The following is a 22,525-nucleotide window of genomic DNA, read 5'->3' as shown; positions in this document are numbered from 1 at the left end:
GTTGTGGGAGTCAGAGGGAAAGATGCAACAGCCAAGTCCTGGACACAGATGAGAGATGAGTCTGATCTGTTAGTATGAACCCAGCTCCCCTACTGACCTACAACACCCAGGCCACCCGTTCCAGAAGGCAGTGCCCCTACTTCATGAAGACTGTGTGTGTGGCCTCCAGACTGCTGAGCTAACAGGCACCACAGGAACCAGCCAGCAGAGACATTGCTGTTAATCCATGTCCCTGTCAGGCCTGGTCCTGCTGTGGGCCATGGAAACATGCAGTGGGAGAGGACTTCTTGCACTATGTGTTTGGAAGGTCATCCTCCAAGAAATGACGTGATCCCTCCAGAGAGACCAGGAGGGCATGGGGTTGAGTAGACAGACTGGTTGACATGGCACTTGGCTGGCCTCCTGTTCTAGGCACCAGCCAGAAAGACTTAAGGGATTGTTTGCCAGACAACTCCTTTGGGGGAGTTAAGTATCCCCTCGATTCCTATCTCCATGCCCCAGATTCCACGGACACCGTGGCCTCTGGGGGTGGAAAGGAGAAGCAGGTGGGTGCAGGTTAGAGGGGCAGGGAGCAGGTGGGGGAAGCCTGGAGAAACTTCAAGCAACTTCTCTAAGAGTCTTTCCTTTGCCATGGAGAAAAATGACTTGAAACCCCTCTAGAAAAGAGTGTGGCTAATTGGCATGTAAGTTGGAGGTTAAAGAGCGGAAGGAAGAATCTGATTGTTTTTTTAAGTTACTGAGAAAGTGAGAACGTCACTTTGGGCAGAAAGAGATCATTTTTTTCTGGAGTGTGTCTTTCTTTATACTATAGACCATAGTGGACCGCTGAGACTTGCAAAAAAAGATTTCTTTTAATCCACCTTCCTTTTTGCAGGCAGCAGTAGAAGGGCCTTTAAATCAAATGCAATCAGCAAACTTGTCTCTTACACTTATTCACCACTTCACTCCCTGGAATTTGGCATTTGATGGATTCTGGATCTGACTTAAGGCTTTTTCCAAATCCAAGAAGTGGGGAATTTTGTTAACAGTGCAATAAAATAACTTCATAGTGTTACAGGAGGCACATTAAAGAGATTGTGTGTGTGCTGCTCTCGCTCCTTAAAAAAAAAATGCAGACAATGTTTCTTTAAAAGTCTCCATCTGCAAATCCCATTAGATGTGCATATAAGGTTTCTGATGATTAATAGTTGCCTGCTCGGGTTTTGGTTGGAGGGGATCGTGTGTGTGGGTTAACCCCTCCCTCTCCTCTCTCACATTTCACTTCAGAAATTTGTCACTCTCTCCCCACCGCAGGATTTAAAAGTGTGTCTCAGCAGCCCGGTCCAGCCCTCGGCAGGCATTTGCTCCGGGCTCCAGGACCGGATCCTCATCAGCTGGTGCGTCTGGGCTGGGACAGTGAAAATGTTGAATGTCATCGGCGACCAATACACGTACAGGGGACCCCAATAGGCAGGCTTGTTGTCGGGGGGACAGGAAGCCAGGAGTGAAGTCCGACATAGGTGTGCGCACACACATATGTGTAGCCGGCCACATGTGTGTGTACTTTAAGGAGAGACTTTAGTTTTGGTTTTTGTTTTGGTTCCTGGGGTGAATTTTCTCTTGAACATTTTTCCTTCCTATTTTTTTTTTTTTTGCATTTAAAACAATTTGAATATTAAAGGTATAAGAATCAAACCTTTGAAAAGACAGGCGTGCAGCAGACGGCAGATGGATCCTGTGGCCAGCAGCTGCATGCGGAGCCCCCACCCCCCAGCCCCTGTCTGGGGTTGCCTTCGAAACCCCCACTCCGAAGGCAGTGGGACATCAGGGGTACCCCACTACCCGCCAACCCCCTTCTCCTTCCACCAGAAACCAGACTTCCCGGCAACAGCGACGGCAGCATACCCCAACTTCTCGGCCTCCTGCCTGGCGGCCACCCCACACAGCCTACCCCAGGAGGAGCGTGTCTACACTGAGCAGCACCCTGCCTTCCCTCAGCCTCCCGACTGGCACTTTCCTGTCTTGGAGGCCCGGCGCAGGCTCACCCCAGGCCCGGCTGCGGGCTCCAGGGAGATGGGGGCCAGCAGCCCAGGCCTGGTAGACACCACAGGAGGTCCAGGTGAGGACTATGAGGTCCTTGGGAGCACTGTCAACGAGACGGAGAAAAAGTCAACCAGACGGAAAAAGGAGATTTCAGGTAGGTGGCTAAGGAGCAGCTGATCGTTTTCTTTTCTGTGTGACCTTGGGGAGGTTGCTTGCTCTCTCTGAGCCTAACTGACCTGACCATGACTTGAGAATAATACTATCTAACCTACCCAATGCAAGAGACTAGACTGGTTACTTTGGGGGATTCTCCTACTCAGGGGGATTCTCTGGTGATGGGGATTAAGTCTGTGCACTAGCACTCCTGGGTTCCAAAAAGGATATACCAGCAAAAGAATGAAGCAGAATCCACATAGACTTAGGGGACACGTGGATGGAGCCTTTGGGTGCAGGCTGGCAAGGGTTGGAGAGAGGCTTTCCTTAATCCAGCATACCTCTGGGTCCTACGTCTCCCCACCAAGCCCTGGCCAGCTCCAAATGACCCCAGAGAAATAGGGTTCACTCTTAGAGAATCAGTTGAGACAGAGGATCAGAGACCTGGGATCCTGTGGGGTCAAGCTGAGCCAAGACCCTGTAGAGGCAGAGAAGCTAAGACTAGGAGAGGCTAGGGGTAAGAGGATAATGGATCAGTGGGACTTGGGACAGGCTGCCCAGGAGATTTCATCCTGAAGATCTGGGTAAGGTGCAGGCCAAGGGGGCAGTTCAGCCTACATGACCCCCAGCGAAGATCACCCTTTGAGTCCTCATGAGAGGTCGCAGGCCTTGGGGAGAATCAGGGAGGCAGACAGCTGAGAGCTAGCACTGGACCTCAGAATGCAGGTAAAACGCCTGGCTTGGTACTGGAGCCTCAAGGCCAGAAGGGGGAACTGGCCTGCTTGTTGAGACCCCAGCTAATGTCCACCTCCTCCCTGTGGGGATTTGTTTCCTCACCTCCCCACTGGGGCCTCCCCAGCTTCTCCCACTTTTGTTCACCTTTTGTCTGGTTCCCTGTCCCCACCTTGCTCTGAACAATGCATCGCCAGGCCTCCTGCCCCCACTGCTCACTGTGTCCTCTGACAGCCACATCTGTCTTAACCTTAGAGGACTTTCCCTTGGGGCCTGCCACAGGCAGGCAGGAGAGTGCCAACCCTCCAAGCACAATCTTTACACTCTGCTTCACAGAGCGCTCCCCATGGCGGACAGTTTCCCGAGCATCTTCTCTTTACGAAGCACTGGGGATGCAGGCATGAATATGGTAGTCTCCCCTCCCACCCCCAAAGAGCTCAGGCTGAGAGCAAGAAGAGCCCTGGAGGTGCCCAGTGGGTGGATGAGCTGTGACAGAGAGGTTCACGGTGCTGGGGGGGGGATCATGCATTAGCACTTTAGGGGCCCACTAGTTTGTGAGGGAGGCACAGAAAGTCTTGACAGTATTTCAATTCCAGAAGTATGGGAAAGAGACAGAAATTTTGAGGAGAACATATTTAGAACGGGGTCAAAGAGTGATCCACTCATCTCCATTTGTCCTGACTTTTCCAGTTTTAGCACGGAAAGCCCAGTGACCCAGGATACCCTTCAGACCCAGGCAAATCCAGACAGTTAGTCACTTTAGAAATGAACTCAAACACCGGACTTCAGCCCCCCAAATCCCACATCCTCTGGTAGATTTCAAGGACAATCTTCATTTTGAAATATTTCATCTCCATGCCTAAAGCATCTCCTCAAGGCGCTTATAATGGAGGACAATAGCCACAGGCCCTCTGACGGGGCAATAGCCAAAGTTAGCCCACCAGTTGCATCCAGAACTATTAGGAGCACTGGTTGAAGATTTGCAGGGAAGGGGGTGCTTTCTGCTTCTCTTCAAGGAGCTCTCTGACTCAGCCCATCTGAAGAGCTCTCCCTTCCCTGGCACTGCCCCTGCCCACATCTCCATGTCTGCATCTAGTACTGTTCGGGGAGCTGGGAGCCATGGGGCTGGGGAGGCCTGGGCACACCCGAGGACTGGGCTTAAGCAAAATCATCCTGAGTTTCAGCAAGACCCGCACGCACTGTCTTTCCCTTGGTGAGAGCCCACAGCACCGGCTTAGGGAGCAGGCTCACCTGCCAAAAAGCTGATCTCCCCTAAGAGCACGTGGAGGGGCTTCCTGCTGAAGGCGCTGCTCTCAGCATAGGTCAGCAGGGGCTGGGGTCTCCCCACACCCCACCCCTCCCCGCAAGTTGCAGCAGCAATGGCAGCAGTCACCAGACGCAGCAGAGCACAGAGAGCTAACGTTCATTCATTCTCTGTGGTGCTCGGCTCACTCTCTGCTCCGACTGGAAATCTTTATCACCCTGTTGCTTCTTTCTTTGGAATTTAACCAAAGGGAAAGTGATGAGCAAGGCTCACAACCATCTCCAGCCTTTTGGAACTCAGTTCACAAAAGATGAACTCACCAAAACCAACTCATTCCTCTACCCCACCAATCCTGAGTCACTGCTCGGATTCTTTCTCTATGTAACATTTTGATTTTTTTTTCATTGTGGGTTTGATTTCTTTAAAATCGTTTGCATTAAAATATTATTTCTCTTGATTCCTGAGGTTTTGGGGGCCCTTATATTTTGCACTCAATTTGAGTGCTCCAATGCCCAGCCCTGACCCCCCCGCTGAGCCATCTCTGCACAGTAACCAGCATCTGTCAGAAATGGGCTTCCCAGCAAGCAGGCAGATGCAACTTTTGGTTGCATGACTTTGGAAAAGTCCTTCACTTCTTGGAGCCTCTGTTTCTCCAGCTATCAAATGGGACCATAATAATAGCAGCACCTTTCATAAAGAGTTGCAGTGAAGGTTAAATGCAGTGACCCATGAGATTAACACCACTCCTGGCACATGAGTTCAACAAATAGTCACTATTAATGATTCTAGGTCCCTATTTCCTGAAGCAGCCTTTGAACATAGGGTATGACAAATATTCCTACAATTATGGGGACAATGGGCTTAAGAATTTCAAATATACTGTCTCAGAAATTTTGGAGTTAGGGATACAAGATATGGGAAATTCTTGCAGTCATGGTTGTCCATTGTCATCAGTTAGGAGCTTGGAGCTCAGCCATCTGCTGGAGAGGTGGGGGGTGAGTGGTGCTGGCCAAGGCGCCCCCATGTTGGCTGGAGGAGGAGACATTGAAAGTTTATTTCTTCTTCCTCTGCCATCCTCATCTGCAACCCCCCTTACACTCACTGAAAACCGGAACTGATTCGCTCAAGAAAATGATCAATGTAAGGGGGGGGGGGAGCGCCCTGGCCTGCCCCAGCCCTGAGACCTTCTGTTGATTCACAGCACAAAACTGATTTAGAGGATCAGTGTGATGTTATCTCACCCCCAGCCACTCCCAGCCCAGGGCCAGGGGGTGTAAAAGACCCCCGCTGGTGGGGACAGCTGCGAGGCCACTGTTGTTTGCCCCCAACTGTTGTTGCTACCGTGGTTGTCCTTAATTTATGGGAGGGAGGGATTTCGCGGTGATTTCCTGACGGGGTTCAAGGGAAGGTCGCGCGTGATCAGCCTGGCTGGGGTGAAAATGCTGCCTGCCATTGTGCTGGGCTCAGCGCACCTCGCTGGGCTCTCACCTCCTCCGGGCCCTTCCCCACTGGCCTTTGGCCCATCTCCCTGAGCTCCAACACTGAGTGCCTCCCCCCAGTGCCTCCTTTCCTTCCAATTTCCTCCCTGCCCTTCGCCCCCACTCCACAGTACCAAGATCTGATCTTCACCTGCCCCTGCTCAGCTTCTCCAACTCCCAGTTCTGCCTGTGGTTCAAGGCCCCTCCCAAATTGGCCCCTTTTGCCCTTTCCTACCTCATCTCCCTCCACAGGCCACCCCTCCCACCTCCACCTGTGCTCACCTTGCCTTTTCCCTACACACCCTGCATTTTCCTCCCAGTCCCCTCTCCCCCATTTACTTGGGTGTTTGGCTTCTCCTCCCTTCCAACACCCTTCCCCTCCCCACCCCCCACTCTTCTGCCCATTAAAGTCCTACTTATTCTAACATCCAGCTTGAAAGACACTCCCTCCAAGAAGCATTTCAGTGAAAACTGTGGTTAAGACATTTCAGGACAGACAGGCCAGTACTGATTTTATGAATATAGCTAATAACTTCACCAAGGAGCTCTCCTGAGATTTCTTACCTTGGGAGATAGTGCATTTGACATCTCCTTTTTTTTTTTATTGTGCTCAAAACATACCATACAATTTACCATCATCCGTTTTTAAGAGTAGTATAGTAGTGTTTACTGTATACATTTGGTTGTTGTTAACAGGGTCTAGAATTTCTTTTGCAAATCTAAAACTCCATATTCATTAAACAACCCCTTTTTCCTCTCTCCCCGCAGCCTGGCAATCAGAATTCTTTCTGTTTCTACAAGTCTGACTACTTTAGATACTCATATAAGTAAAATTTGCCTTCTCGTGATTATTTCACTTAACATAAAGTTCTCAAGGCTTACCTGAGTTGTAGCATATGACAGAATTTCCTTCTTTTTTAAGGCTGAGTAATATTCCATTGCATTTTACACTATTCATCTGTTGATGGACACTGGGTTGCTTCTGACTCTTGACTGTTATGAATAATTCTGCAGTGAACACAGATGTGCAAATATCTCTTTGAGCTCCTGAGTCAATTCTTTTGAATATACCCAGAAGTGGGATTGCTAGACCATATGGTAATTCTATTTTTAATTTTTTTTTTAAAGATTTATTTATTTATTTATACAAGCACTGGGTACAGTCAGAAGCGCGGGAGGGTGAGAGAATTCACCAGAGCCAGAGCAGGGAGCAGAGCAGGCAGAAGGACCGAAGGACACTGCTGAGGGGAGCAGCGGGTGGCAGAAGAGGTCTGCGCGCCATGTGGGACCCTCCTCCGGTGGCCGGGGAGCAGCCGGGGATTGAACTGGCGCTGCAGAGGCTGCGGGCAGCTTTGCAACCCAGCGCTCAACCGCTGCGCCACCGGGGAGGCCTATTTTTAATTTTTTGAGGACCCTCCATTCTGTTTTCCATGCAGCTATACCATTTAATAATCCCATCAACAGTGCACAAGGGTTTTAAATTCTCCATATCCTCACCAACACTTATCATTTCCTGTTTTTGTGTATGTGTGTTTGTTTTTGATGGTGGCCATCCTCATGGGATGCCTGTGATTTCTCATTGTGGTTTTTATTTGCATTTCCTTAATGATTGGTAATGGTGAGCATCTTTTCAGGTGCTTGCTGGCCATTTGTAGATCTTCTTTGGAGATGTGTCTATTCTAGTCCTTTGACCATTTTAAAATTGGGTTGTTTGATTTTTGTTGTTGATTTGTAGGAGTTCTTTATATATTAGATATAAACCCTTTGTCAAATATATGGTTTGCAAATATTTTCTCCCATTCCATAAGTGGCCTTTTCATTCTTTCATTGTTTCTTTTGCTGAATAGAAGTTTTTTAATTCAATATAGTTCCATTTTTTCCACTTTTGCTTTTATTGCTTGTACTTTTCCTATCATATCTAAGAAATCATTGCCAAATCCAATGTCATGATGTTTCTTCCTCCACCTACCCCCATATTTTCTTCTAGGAGTTTTATAGTGTTAGGAATTATGTTTAGGTCTTTGATGCACTTTGCATTCATTTTTATATAAGGTGTAAAATAGGGTCCAATTACATTCTTTTGCATGTGGAAATAGTTTCCCCAGCACCATTTGTTGAAGACTGTCCTTTTCCCTAACCAAAGTTCACCTTGGTAACTTTGTTGAAGATCATTTGACCATATATGTGAGGGTTTACTTCTGAGCTCTCTGTTCTCATTGGGCTACATGTCTGTGTTTATGTCATTACCTTTCTGTTTGGGTTACTGTCGTTTTGTACTATGTTTTGAAATTGAGACGTGTGGGGCCTCCAGCTTTGTTTTGCTTTTTAAAGATTGTTTTGGCTCTTCAAATTTCCCTGAGATTCCTGATGAATTTTTTCCTATTTTTACAAAAAAAAAAAAAAAAGGCTTTGGGATTTTTATAGGGATTGTGTTGAATCTGTAGATCACTTTGGGTACTTTGTACATTTTAACATAGTCTTTTGACCTGGGAGCACAGGATATCTTTCCACTTATTTGTGTTTTTTAAACTTTTTTGACAATGTTTTATAATTTTTAGTGTATAAGTTTTTTGTCTCCTTATTTAAATATATTCTTTTGTTCTTTTTGATGCTATTGTGTATGCAATTATTTTCTTGATTTCCCTTTCAGATTATTCATTGTTAATGTATGGAAACACAACTAATTTTTGTGTCAACTAACTTCTGTATCCTAAAACTTTGCTAAATGCATTTATCAGCTCTAAGGTGGGGGAGGTTATAGAATCCTTAAAATTTTCCACACACAAGATCATGTCATCTATGAACAGGGATCATTTTACTTCTTTCGTTCCAATTTGGATTCCTTTTATTTATTTTTCTTGCCTGATTGCTCTGACTAGGACTCACAGTATGATGTTGAATAAAAGTGGTGAATGTGGACATTCTTGTCTTGTTCGTGATCTTAGAGGAGAAGTTTTCACTTTCTCACCTTTGAATATGATATTAACTGAGGTTTTTCATATATGGCCTTTATTATGTTGAGGTAATTTCCTTCTAATTCTAGTTTGTTGAGTGTCTAAGAATTCTTTCTTAACCCCGCTCCCCACACACATGGAGAATGCCTTGCTTACATTTTCATTTTAGCATCAAACCACAGTTGGCCTTGCATTCAGTTGTAGATGGATATGACTGCCTTTCTCCCTACATTGAAGTATTTGGAAGGCCAGAATATCTGATTCATCTGTGCAGTCTCCCAATGCCAACTGAGACATCTGCACATGGGAGGAACTCATTCAGTATGTTTTCAGTAGCCTAGCATTCATTCATTCATGCATTCATTCATTTTCTTGTCCTCTCTCTGAAAGTGGCTCCACCTGGCCTGAGGGTGTGCACCATGTGTGAGGCGCTTCTGTAAAATGCAGCAGGATTTTTACATTCTCACAAAAAGTGTGCAGAAAGCCAGACTTCAATTATAAAATCAGTCAAGTTCGGGGTATGTGCTGCAGTCAGAAAGACACATAAAACAGCCACATGCAGGATAGGCTGACTCTGCAGGATCTTGGGGTCCAAGTGCCAGCTGCAACGGGAAGCCTGAGAGCTGCTATGGCTGAGTAACAAGACGGACCTACCATGGCCAGGCAGCTAGGGGGGCTGCTAAAGGGCAGCTGGAGGACTGTTGCACCACCACTGTTCTCCAGCCCAGAGGAAGGAGCACCTTTTTCTCACTTGCAGAGAGGTCCCCTAGGGGGAAGCATCAGCCTTGCCAAGCACTCCCCATGGCCTTGCTCCTCTCCTAGTTGGTGAGCGCTGGCTATGAAAGTGGTCTTCATCTACTTGGGCTGCCATAACAAAATACAATAGACTGAGAGGCTTAAATAACAAATGTTTGTTTTCTCACAGATCTTGAGTTAGACATTAAAGAGGAAGCTCTTTAATGGTCTCTCCTGAGGCTTTTCCCAACAGCCTTTGCGCCATGTGTTCTCACACCTTTCCTTGGGGTGTGCACATCCTGGTGTCTCTCTGGGTCCAAATTGTCTCTCCTTATGAAGTCACCAGTCAGATGGGCCTCATTTTAACTTAATCATCTCTTGAAAGGCCCTGTCCCCTAATACAGTCACATTCTGAAGTACTGGGTGCTAGGGCTTCAACATATGAATTTAGGGGGAACACAATTCAGCTCATGAAAGGGTGCTAAAGGGACAGGGGTGAGGCTCAAGCCATGGCACAAAGGCTCCAGTTAAGAGCCCCTCTGCTGAAGCATCTCCCCGGTGTGGTGTGCAGGGCCTTGGTGTTTTCCTAGTCTGGCTCCTGTTGGCCAGTAGAGATTGTCCACTCAGACAGGGCCTTTGCTTCTGGCCACAAGAAGATCCCTGCATCCTTTTCTTATACCCACAAAAAGAGAAAGAAAAAGTGGAGACCACTTTAGAAATTAATCTCTAAAGGAATGGGCTGTTTGACAGGAAGGAAAGGAGATGGTAACCACATAAATGGACCACCTCAGTGAGTGTCACCTGGGTCACTAGAGTGACACTGAGTACCATGCTGGGTGATGTCATATCCATACCTCCCCCTTGCTGGGCTGCAGCTTATTAATGAGGGAGGAGGAGGGACCAACGTTAGGTACCTTCACTGACGGGGCAGACTTGGTTCAAGACCTAGATCTACAGCTTCCTGGCTCTGTGAACTCAGGGGTCCAAAGCCCCACTGAGTCCTGATCTCCTCTGAGAAACCAGGATAATGAAATGGACTTCATGGGGTTGCAGTGGGACTGGATGGATCAGAGGTGTAAGGCTACAGCCAGCACTTGTACCTGGTAACCTCTCAATCCCTTTTCCCCAAACCTACAAATAAGCACCTTCTCGGTTCTGAGCCCTTGCTGATGTTGGCTGCCTCCCGGTCATCCTGGGCAAAGCTCAGCTAGACAGTGACCTGAACTCAGAGGGAACTTTTTAGCCAACTCTGTCAACTCACTGGTCCAGGGTCACTGAGTGCAGGGTTGGTGCAGTTTTAGGGGCGCACATGGGCTATAGCTCCCCTTTCATACTAATTTCAACCCCAGAGGCCCAAGTGATAAAGAAACCTCAGGGTCCAGAGTGGCCAGCATAGAGGAGAGACAGAAACTCCACGCCCTGTCCCTCTGGGTCTCCTCTGCCTCCTGGTTAGAGGCCCAGCCTCTCCTCTAACAGGCAGGAATCAGGACCCCAAGCAGCACCCCAGACCTTCACCACTGTCTGCATTCAGAGGTATCAGCACAAACCCTGGGCCTGGGCCAGCTCAGGTGCTGCCCAGATACAGTCCAGAAGTTCCCGAGAAAGTCAATTTCCACCAAAGCTGCAGGATTCTGACCAGCTTCAAAGAAGTAAGGGTCCAAAGAGTCCGTGGACCTTAAGAGGGTCAAGAAAGGGGACACCTCGGCCACACCCACCGCCCCGCTGGCCAGGAGGTCAGGAGACCTGCTCCACTCACCTATTTCTCTGGCTTGAATAAACCAGGGTGCCTGGGCTGAGGGAGATGGGACTGATCCCAGAAGCAGAGCAGCCCTTTCTTTCTGAGGAGCAGACCCCCCAGCCAGCCCCTTTCTCCAACACCATCTCTGCTCACTGAATTGGGCTTTCACCCAACCCAGCAAGCTGGCCTCTGGCCAGCATTTACCCCCCAGCCCCGCCCCAGCCTTTATAGTTCATGTTTTCCCCTGTTTTCCTTGAACACCATGGTAGAGGAACCGTGTGAGCAGCGGGGCCTGGAGCCTGAAGCCCACACTTCCTTTGGTGACAGCTGAGGGCAACATCTGGAACTTATAAACACAAACAAAGCCCAGCACTACCCATGCCTCCCCCCAACCCATCTTGCAGGCCTGCTGTGGCTCCCACCCCTCATTTCTGCTGCCTCCCTTCCCTTCCATTTCTTTGCTCCCTCCTTCATGGTGCCCCATCTCATAGCCCAGTCCGCTATCCCTGCCCACCACCCACCCTCACTGCCCCACCTCACCTGGGTTCCTAGCAAACACGACTTCAGCACACAGCATTCCAGAAGAATCTGCTTCTTTCTCAGAAAACAGACCCTGAATTCTCCACCCCATTTCGGGATTCCTCACAGAGGCTGAGAGTCTATCCTGGTATTTTCAGGCACCTATGGGAGAGGGACAGGGACAGGGCCCAGACACTGAGGTGGGACAGTGCCTGGTAAAAGAGACAGGCTAATCCCAGGAAGCCAGGGAAGTCCGAGGGGTGTAAGTACCCAACTGGTCTTGGGCTGGCCTTCTAGGTTTATCTATATTGAGAGCTTTGACTAACCCCTCTGAGGCTGAAACTATCAGCATTAACAAGGATGACAAAAGTTTGCATTGTGATAGCCCAGGAAACCACAGATGCCATCTTTAGAAGGTTTGCCAAGATCTCACTCACTGACATCATGCCCCAAGCTTCCTTCCCTCTCCCTTATCTGGGGAGCTCCCAGAGACAGACCTGGACCCGGACACAGACGCTGTCCCTGGGGTGGGCACAACCTCCATATTTACATACCCACAGCAGTGGACATGGCTGCTGTAGGCCTGGACTGGCCCGGGGGCAAGTCATTTAATCTCTGGGTATTAACTTCCCTGCTGTACCATAGGCTAAAGTATGCCTCACCTAAATCACAGAATAATTAGGAGGATACAATGGGAAGCAGCCCAGTCACAAGAGAGCGGTCTCCTATCAAGGAAATCTGGCTTCTCGTCTCAGCCCAGTTCTGTCACTAACTTGCTGTGTGTCTTTAAGCAAGTCTCTTACCTTCTCTGTAAAATGAAAAGGTGACATTAGATTATCTCTATATCCACTTCAAACTCTACTGTTCTATGATTCTGTCGTATATATGAAAACCCTAAAGAATTTTAACCCTGGAGGAAAGAAATCCATTGCCAACTGCGAAGTGCTACTTAAATACGGGGCGTATGACTTTCTGTCTGGCCTTGGATAGAAATTTATGTAAAATAGCTATGAGAGTAAGGGACTAGGGATATAGGACTCCAAAAAACACGTTCCCCAAGGTCTGTCTGAACCTCCTTGTAGATCTGATAAAGCTGTCTGCTAGCTTTAGAAGGCCTGCCAAACGTGACAGCTATTTACGAAATAATTTACCTTGGAAAGAGCAAAAGCTCACGGTGGAAACCGCAACCACACATACATCCTGTTTGCATTTCTCTGGGCACTGCTGACTGTTCCATGAGGACCCTGTTTGCTCTGAGGGTGGTGTTGGGGCTGGGGCAAGGTGGGATGCTCCCTCCTTAACCACAGAGGCAGCCAATAGAGGGGCCATCCTCTGCAGTCTGGAAACGAAACCCTGCTGCCCCTGAAAGATAAGTGGCGCTTGTGTGATGCTGATCCAGGGGCCCTGTGCCCCACCCTACCCCCACCACACCACACCCCGCCCCCTAGACTAGAGCAATAGTTGCCAACAGTGACCAGAGACAGATCCAGAGATGTAGACAAGCAGTGGAGAAGGAAAGTAGTTAAAAGGCTTAAAAGGCCATGGGCCTCCCTGGTGGCGCAGGGGTTAAAGACAGTGCTACCAAGCTATCGCCAAGCCACTGCAGCATGAGTTCGATCCCCCAGCCAGGGAGAAACCCACATGGCACAGCAGACCTCTTCTGCCTCGTCCGCTGCTCCCTTCAGCAGTGTATTTCAGTAGATCTGCCTGTTCTGCTCCCCATTCTCTCTGGTGAATCCTCTCATCCCCTACAACTCTGGCCTGCACCCCAGTACTTGTATGCATAAATAAATAAATACTTTAAAAAATAAAATAGGGACCTCCTTGATGGTGGTCCACCAAGCGCTGCACCGTGAAGCTGTCTGCAGCCTCTGCAGCGTAGGTTCGATCCCAGCTGGCCAGTGAGAATCCCACATGGCATGGCAGACCTCTCCTGTTTCGCCTACTGCTCCCCTCAGCAGTATGTATTTCAGTCGGTCTGCCTGTTCTGTTCCCTACTCTGTCTCTGGTGAATCCTCTCACCCTCCCATGCATCTGGCCTGTACCCCAGTTCTTGTATAAATAAATCTTTTAAAAAATAAAATAAAAGGCCAGACATTTAAAAGATGGCTCCGAGGCACAGGACCTCAAGGAACATCTTCTCTCCCCTCCACTGTTAATCATCTCCCAAACATCACCTCCAGCAGAACCTCAACTGCTGATTCAAATGGAGTCTATGGTGTGCCAGGCACTGTGCTAGGTGTCCACACCTTCCCCAACTCATTTTTACCTTCTCAGCAGCCTTCTGATCACAGTGAATGTAGCTATTGTTGTTTTGTAAATGAGGAAATGGAAGTTCAAAAACCCAAGAGACTTGCCCAAGGTCAGAGGGCTCTTTCTTGGAGTCAGCTAAGGCCCAGGTTCTCTGGGGATTCTCAGATACTTCTGCAAACAGGGCTCCTCCCCTCCATGGGGATGGGGAATATTGCATGTCAGAGGACTAGAGAAATCCCCTGGCATAGTCCTGATCTTTAGGCTGACAACCTTGGGAGGTCTGGGGAGGGCCTTGAGACAAAGCACATGGCAAGACCTCAGATCTGACTGGTGGGAAGAACTAGACAAGAATATTTGAAACCGGAAGGAGCCTCAAGTTAAAGGCCAAGAGTTCTTAACAGAATGGAGAGTAGGAAGAGAAGAAGAGGCTGTCAGGACTTAGTATTAAGAAAGAACTCTGACAGCAGCTTCTCAGGGAAAAGAAGACACAGCCCATATCACATCCTTCTACACGTGGGGAAACTGAGGCCCAAGAGGGAAGGCTCTCCAACAAAGGTGTGCTCTGCTGGGATCAAACCATCCTGGGATAGTGTTCACACATGAGTGTGCTGACTGAACACCCCCTCCCAGAAGTGGCATGAAAGTGCTTGTAGTTTTCCTTTGCCTTTTTTTTTTAATCTTGATGAAAATACTGCAATTTTATATACCTTGGCAGAAGAAAGAGAACTGTAACTTCCACGTTAGTTTTCATAACTAGCTCCCGATTCTTTGGTCATTTCTAACAGTGATGAAAGCTCTTTCCCCTCTGGGCAGCTGATACAGGACAAGTGTCCTCCCAGGGACAGTATCCCATCCATTAGTGGGGATCGCCCCAACATTCACACTGTGGCTCAGAAACACTCAGTTCCCAGCCCAGGCTTCTCTGTCCTATTTCCTCTTCTTTTGCATCCCATCTTGAGGCCCCAGTGCCTAAGTCAGGACAATACAAGGAGAGGAGAGGTGGATAGGAAGGGTCTGGGTTTGGTTGACCATGGTCAGCTGACCACATAACTGTCTAGACCAGCTCCAGAGGGGTCCTCTCCCTATCTCCCCTCTTCTCTCTAAGAAGAATTATGTGCAGGACTTGGTGGGGGGGGAGTCCAAGGAAGGGGAAATTGTTTTCAGGGGTTCCATAGGGCACCTGTGCACACCTAAGCAGTCTACGGGAGGCGAGAGTGAATGTGAACTTTAGCCCAGGCTGGGGCCTAGGAGCCCCAGGGGCGAAGACAAGCAGAACTGTTATGCTCCAGGTCCAGCCACCAGCCAGCTGGGTGAAGACCCTGACACCAGCCACACTCTAGCCAGGACGATCTGGGCTCCAGTCTCAGTTCTACCACCTAACAGCTGTCTGGCACATTGGCCAAATTCACCCACCACTCTGAGGCTGCTTCTTCCTCTTAGACAGATTTCACAAATATTTAGCAAGTACCTCCTATGTACCAGGTACAGTAGCAAGTGTGAAAAAGCAGTTACATCCCTCGAGAGAGAGTTATTAATCAAACCATCACACACACCCACATCTCAGTGCTAAAGGGGATAATAATACCACTCCTAGGGAGGGGAGGAGGCAGATGAAGCAGAGGCTGCATCTAAGCAGCAGAAACCAACAAATGCTGCTGTTATTATCCCAGCCTCTCAGAAGGCATCTCGTGGAGTTAAAGAATTGAAAGAATAGTTTGTATTTGCCCTCACTTTAAGTTCTAAAAACTTAAGTTTCCCCCCTACTTTAGCTCTGGGAGCCACGTGCTTTATTTACCCCAAATTCTTGATGAGGTTCTGGAGCCCAGAGAGGGTAAACGACCCCCTCGAGGGCTCCAGCCAGGAGATCCAGGACCCAGAAGTCCACGCAAGGCCCTGATTTTGCACCCCCTCGGCTGTTAAACGGAAGGGCTGGGAATCTTGGAGCCCAGGGACTGAAGGGGGTGGGAAATGAGCGTTTTCCGGGCCTCATTCTCAGCAGCGGCTGGGATGTGCTCCGGGAAGGCGGCCCCTCCCTCCCGGGCCCTCCACCGCCAAGGTCGAAGGACTGGGGGGGGCGGGGGGGGGGTACGGCCGAGTCCTTTCTGTGCAGCCCACACTCGGCTTCCGAAGGTCTGGACCTGCCTCGGGCAGCCGGATGAGAACCCGTCCGTTCCTTTGCTCGCCACCCTCATCCCACCTCCCCCCACCTGCAGATGGGCAACCTGGACTGGGCGCTGGACCCCGGGCGACCGTGCTGTGACCCCCAGCACTCGGGCTTTAGGGAGCTCCCTGCGGGTGGGGCCCGGGGAGGCGGCTCCTCCTCCACCTTCTCGGGTTCCCGCCGGTGGCCGGCGGCCGCCAAATCGCTTTTCCATGCGCCCGCCGCCCGCACCCCGGAGCCGCCCCCCGGGTCTTCTCCCTGGGTCCCCTGCGGCTGCGGCGGCGGGCGGGGCGCGGGGCAGAGGCCGTGGACCCTGTAAGGCGAGGGGACTGAATGGAAAACAGGAGAAGGGAGGGCTTGGGACGGGGCGGGCAGGCTGAAGTTCCCTGCTGGGAAGCTGGTGCAAAGGAGTGTGCACACCCCAAACCCGCTCAGCTCCGCTCCGCTCCGCATGGGGCTGCTTCCCTGCCTTCCCCCGCCTCGCCCCACCCGGCCCAGAACTGCACCCCCGGGCTTGGATCGCCCTGAGGCCAGCGCGTCTCCCCCACGGTGCTCACAGCCAGGTGGGGAGGGAGCGCTGGAGCCGGCGGGCAGGTGGGGCGCAGTTTTCCCTAAAGCACCTGACTCTTCACCGAAGCGCAAGGACTAAGACGCGAAAGGCTTTAACTTTCAGAGCCCGGCACAAGTGGGGGCTCCACAGCAAGGTGATTGCCCAGTGTGCTGACCTCTCCTGGGCGCCGCGCCAACCTCTTCCACCACTAGCGTGAGGGGACAGCCGTCCTTGTCCTCCACCCGATTAGTTTATGAGCCCTTCCCTCGCATATTTCATTTGAACTCTGTGAGTCAAACTGCCTGGGTTTGATTCTTGCGTGGCGGGATGAACTGTAAGAACTTGGACAACGCGCTTTACTTCTCTCTGCTTAGTTTTCTGGCTTATAAAATGGGGTTAATACTAGAACTCACCTGGCTGAGTTATTGTGCAGATTATGTGACTAATAAATACACAGACAGGTGTGACGTCCCTGCGGCCCTGTTAGTGTTGTATTGCACCCTGGTGTGTCTAACTCAGGGCCTCCTTCAAAGATGAACTTTCCAGATTTGGCCCCTCTCTGTATGGAGGGGGAAAGAAGCACTTCTTTTACACAGGTTCCAACTCCCCTGGAGATCTGGCTAAAAAGCAGATTCTGATTCAAATCTGGGTGGGGAGGAGGTGAGACCCCAGGATTTGCATTTCTAACAGTTCTCTGGTGATGTCCCATCTCTGAGAAGAGAGAAACAGTTTAGAGGATCTTCTCCCATAAGCTTACAGTCTCTAATGTCACGCTGTGGGGTGGTTGGGTGGGAGAAAATCATTAAATCCCCAAGAACAGCTTCTTGTACTCTGGGAATAAAAAAAAATTGGTGGTGGGGGGTGCAGGCGCTTCCCAATTCTCAGGAGGTTTAAGACCCAGAAGGAATTATAAAGGGACAGCGTGATTCTTTCTCGGCACCCTTTAAGAATAAGAGACCCAGAAAGGCCACCCCGCTGCTGGAGGACTAAAGAAAGGAACTAGGGCTCCTCCTCTTCAGTCTTCCAATTGGGGCCCTCTCTCCCCAGACAACCAAGAGAGCCGAGGGAAGCCAGAGGGCGGCAGCAAGGCCCGCAAGGAAAGGACGGCTTTCACCAAGGAGCAGCTGCGGGAGCTGGAGGCCGAATTTGCTCACCACAACTATCTGACCCGGCTCCGGAGATACGAGATCGCTGTCAACCTGGACCTCTCGGAGCGGCAGGTGCGCCTGGGGCCTCCTCTTCCCACCATTCCCCCTTCCTCTGCTATTTCACCCCTTTTGTCCTCCTCCTTCTCCCCAACCTTCTCCTTTTTCTTCTCCCTCAGGCCACCCCGGTGGCTCCTAACTGCAACTGTGCATGAGAATCATCTGCAGAGCTTTTAATAACACTGAGGCTAGACTCCACCCCTCAGGTTGCTTGCTTTCATCTGGGATAAAGTCCTGACTTCAGGATTTTTCAAAGGACTCCCAGGCAATGATTCTTCCGTGCAGCCAGGGTTAGAACCTCTGATCGGTTATTCCCAAACTTGGGTGTACCTCTGAGTCAGCTAGGCGCTTGTTTAAAACGCAGAATCCAAAATACTCAGCATCAAAAAAGGTAAACTCATGCCACGCCATTCGCAGCAACATGGATGGAGCTGGAAGTGACATCATACTAAGTGAAATGAGTCAAAGGAGAAAGATAAATACCGGATAGTATCACTCACATGTGGAATATAGAGAAACTAAACTAAGAGTCAAGCTTAAAAACTTATAAACAAAGCTCATAAGCTTTGTTAATAAAAATACCCCCAAAAGTACAGAAGCCATCTGAGGAAGTGTGATCCTGTGCCTTTGAATCATACATTATTGGAACCTATGTTACCTCAATAATATATATAATACATTTTTAAAAATAAAATGCCTATTCCAGAGCTCCAGAGAGTGATTCTGCAGCAATCATGGTGGGACTGGGAATCTGCATTTCTAGTAAGTTCTCCAAGGGATTCAAATATGCAGCTGGTTCCTGGACACACTCTGAACAACTTCCTAGCCCTTTGTTTTGGGCCCTTCCTCTGAGCATTCCACCCACACCCATGCAGCCTTCAGCAGATAAAGCACTCAGACCTACTGGGTTTAGAATCAGGAGACTCCACTCAAAACCTGCCATTACCACTTCCTAGCCCTATGACCTCTGGGACCTGACTCCTAACCTCTCTGGGTCTCTATCTACACCCTCTGGGATTAACCTCTGTATCTGTAGCTGCTGGGAGTCTATCTGGGTCGATGTGTGTATGGGGGAGGGGGTCATAACCCACCCTGCAGATAACACTGAAGCTCAAGTGAGAAAATATACAGACCAGAACTAAGCTGAAAGTGCTCTATCAATGTGCCCAGTGAGCCTGTTCCTAAACCCTTGGGGTACAAGAGCTAGAGGAGGGGGTGTGGGCACAGGAGGGGCAGAGCATGTAAAATCTGAGTGACTTAGAACCCCTTCCCAGTCTTTATCAGGAGACACTGGACTGACCTCTCTCATCCAACTGGTGCCTCTTTAGTTTTGTCTCCTGCATTCCTGGAGCTGTGAGGAATGGAAAGGGGCATGCAGAATTTGGAGTTGGGGTCTCCAGAGCTGCACCTGGCTAATTTTTGCATCAATATGGGGACGTGGTTGCACCTGCCTTGAAGTGAGTGGGCTCTTTTGCTTCCTCCGTCAGGTCAAAGTGTGGTTCCAGAACCGGAGGATGAAGTGGAAGCGCGTGAAGGGGGGTCAGCCCATCTCGCCCCGTGGGCAGGACCCCGAGGATGGGGACTCTGCAGCCTCTCCAAGTTCAGAGTGAGACTCTCAGAGAGAAAACAAGCTGAGGACTTCATTCCTTACCTAACTCCTCCACCCCAATCCCACCCTCACCTGCCCTCTACCCCGGGCAGCCCTTTCCACACCCTGCAGTGACTCATGGATCTGGAGTTGCCCACAGTTCCTGGGAGTCTGAAGAGTCCCAGAAAGTTCTGTCCAACATTGCTCTATCTCAGCCATCTCTTGCCTGGGGCCTTTGCTTCCCAACCTTTGTGGGGCACACAGCAGCCTGACCCCCTGAGAATCAGGGGAACAGCTCCACGGATGCTGCTTCTCGGGGGGTCTCTTGGCTGCCATCCACACCTCCTCCTACACTGCCAGGCCCTTCAGACCTGGACATCACCTAGCCTGTTGGGAGAGAAGCTGCAAGACCAGCTAGTGAATCATGAAATCAAGTGTTCTGAAAGAAAGGCGATCTCCTACACAGCTTTCCTTTATGGGCTCTGTCTGAGGCTTTGGTTGCCTCAAGCCCCAGGAAAATCAGTGCAAAGAGGGTTGAGGACCAAAACTCAACAAATCAGAAACCAGTCCCTGTCTCTAAATTTGTTGGCCCTGAAGTGGGCAAATCTGTGAGCACCGGCTGCAAGAAAACAGTAGACAAACAGCTTAGTGTAGGTCTTGCAGACCCCTTGCAGCCCATCGTGGCAGCTTGACCGGGTGGATGAGACTGGACCAGGACAGCACCTGTCCCTCCAGCTAAGTCCAGGGATACAGCTGTGGAGTGGGCCCCAGAGCAATGGAGCAGCTACTCCTTTTAAATCCACATTTTATGGCTTGACAACCTGTCCAGATGTTCATATCGGGGAGTCAAGGGCCCCCCTATGGTAGCTCCCATGTTCTGAGAATGGAGAGGTCATGGAGGGTTGCTGGGTGAGGGCCTAGAAACATGGGAACCAGAAGTGAAAGTTCCTGCAGCTACACCGTCCTGTGCTCTGACTACCAATGGGAAAAAGAAAACCGTTCCTCTGGTTCCACAGATGAATGTGAGCCCCTCCCATGTGTTCCCCAAATGCTGTCTTTAGGGGAGGAAGGACCTGTTGAGTTTCTGTGTGTGGACTGCCCAGATCCTGGTGACACTCCAGGACTGATGGCTTGTGGGGGGGAGGGGGGAGGTGTACAGAAACCTTGGAAAGAGACCCCCTGCCTCCTCCATGCTCTGTCCCCCGATACCAGCTGGTATTGCAGAGGGAGGTCAGCAAGAGTTTGGAGCTCTTGTATATAGATTTAATCATTCATGTGTAAAAAGAACCCCACCTCCCCATCCCAGAAGGACAAATGCTGTAGGAAATGATCGCCAAATGAGATGGCTGGGGAGAGTATGTGTCATTTTTTTCGAAAGCATACTTCATATATTTTCTTAAGATTACATCAAGTTAACTGTGTAAATTCAATTCACTTCCTAAAGAAAGTTCTTGGAGAAATAAAATCAATTAAAAAGCAAAGTTCCTAGGCCCCGCAGAGCTAAGAATCACAGTCCTGTGTTATCCTCTGATGCTCCTGTGATAATCGGCTGGACAACGTCTAGAAGCAACGACATGAGGGAAGAACTCATCTAGACCAAAGTATCCCTCTTGAGGCTCTTCAAAACGTGGAGGTACAAATATAATCAATGCAGGAAAAATGTCTTTTCTCCTTTGCAACCGTATTGTCTTCATTTCCTGTCGTGAAATTTTAGCTTTCCATTTCCTAACCTGTGACTTATCAAAGAGTTGAAGTTCTGTAAACAAGGATGAACTCTACGTAATAAAGAAATCTCAACCATAAACCAATCATCCCTAATCTTTAAATTCAATGTTTGGAGGTTTTTGTTTTTCAAAATAAAACAACCTGGCAACAGTAATAAAAATGACATAAAAGAAAGTGCCCCCAGTTCTATGTCTTTTTAATTAGATAAGACCTCAATACCAAGATGTCAACCCTGGACAAAATATCTAGGAAGGAGAGGCAGCAGGAGAAGAGGCCAGGCCAGGGTTTGGCACCGAGGCAGTCAGGGCCGGTGCAGGCAGTGACAAGAGAGGACATCACCATGAGCAGGTAGAGTAAGGCAGGCCCACCAAAGTCCAGGTGCCAAAGGTAAGGGGGCTCACTGAGGTTCAAGCTCAAAGCCAAGTAAAATGGACACCCTTGGGCACCCTAGTCCGGCTTCTAACTCACCTCCCTGTGGCTTCCGAGGACTTCAATCTCTGATGATTTTTCTTGATGTCCAGAATGTTCCTTCTCTGTCTCCCATGCATATCCCCTTTTCTGGTCCCCAAGATTTCCATACCCCATATCCACTTCATACTCTCCCCAGACAATCCCATCTATCTTGGTTTATTTGATTATGGCAAAACATACATAGTATACAATTTTAATCACCTTGAGTTGCACAGTTTTGGGGCATGAAGCACTTTCACATTGGGTGCCAACCATTGCCCCCATTCATCTCCAAAACTTTTTTACCTTCACTGTCCCCATTAAACAACAATTTCCCCCCTCTCTCCCCTCCATCCCCCTACAAGTATAGTGTTTACTCTGTGTTGGGCACTAAATGTATATGGACTAAGTTCATTCTTTTAATAACCCCAAGAGGTAAGGTTACCTCCTAGGAGGGGACAGCTCCATAGATATACAGAGGAAGATTTAACATGTAAATATGGCCCAACTAATCTTCAACAGCAGATTTACGTCTGGCATCACACAGCAACATTAGCTAATGTCTTAATGGAAAAAAAAAATTCTTTCCAGGTGAGAATTTTAATTTCCCCAATAAATACAGCTAATTCATTAAAGAGAGTCTGGTTGTGAAATTCAGAGTTTACGGACATCCATCAAGTGTTTTCTGGTTTCCCTGGATCAGTCCCGATTTCCCCCCACTCCCCCACCCCACGCTTTCCTCTTCGAGGGGGACGACTGGATGTTTGATTGGCCAGGCTGGGTGAGCGGTAGTTGGGCCCGTTGTTTTTCAACTTGGTAACAGCCCTCAGGTTTCTCTCCAAGACAAAGCTGCAGGAGGGAAAGCAAAGCCCCCTGCTGATGACTCCCCCATGTGAGCCAGTGACTGTGACCAGTGATGGCGGCTTGGTAGGATTCCAGCAACCAAGAATCCCCAGAGAGTAACTTTTCAATAATGGGTTTCTCCTTCCTTGAGAGAG

At 49.3% G+C, this 22,525-nt stretch overlaps 1 protein-coding gene across 2 annotated transcripts; it reads left to right on the top strand.

The window, feature by feature from the left end:
- The first annotated feature begins 1,308 nt into the window (after positions 1-1,308).
- On the top strand, positions 1,309-21,235 carry MEOX1 (mesenchyme homeobox 1). 2 transcript variants are annotated; one of them, XM_037491574.2, is made up of 4 exons: positions 1,309-1,376; positions 1,849-2,176; positions 17,607-17,779; positions 19,252-21,235. In XM_037491574.2, the coding sequence occupies exons 2-4, from the start codon at positions 2,053-2,055 to the stop codon at positions 19,372-19,374; spliced, it is 420 nt and encodes a 139-aa protein (XP_037347471.1). In that variant the 5' UTR covers positions 1,309-1,376; positions 1,849-2,052; the 3' UTR covers positions 19,375-21,235. The 2 variants fall into 2 exon arrangements, with proteins under 2 accessions (XP_037347471.1, XP_037347469.1); XM_037491572.2 differs by having other exon boundaries at positions 1,309-2,176.
- The last annotated feature ends 1,290 nt before the right edge of the window (positions 21,236-22,525 follow it).

This window comes from Talpa occidentalis, unplaced genomic scaffold (genome assembly GCF_014898055.3).
Source record: "Talpa occidentalis isolate TD23 unplaced genomic scaffold, MPIMG_talOcc4v2.1 talOcc4.7, whole genome shotgun sequence".
NCBI lineage: Eukaryota > Metazoa > Chordata > Mammalia > Eulipotyphla > Talpidae > Talpa > Talpa occidentalis.
This window is presented reverse-complemented; position numbering and strand designations above follow the sequence as displayed.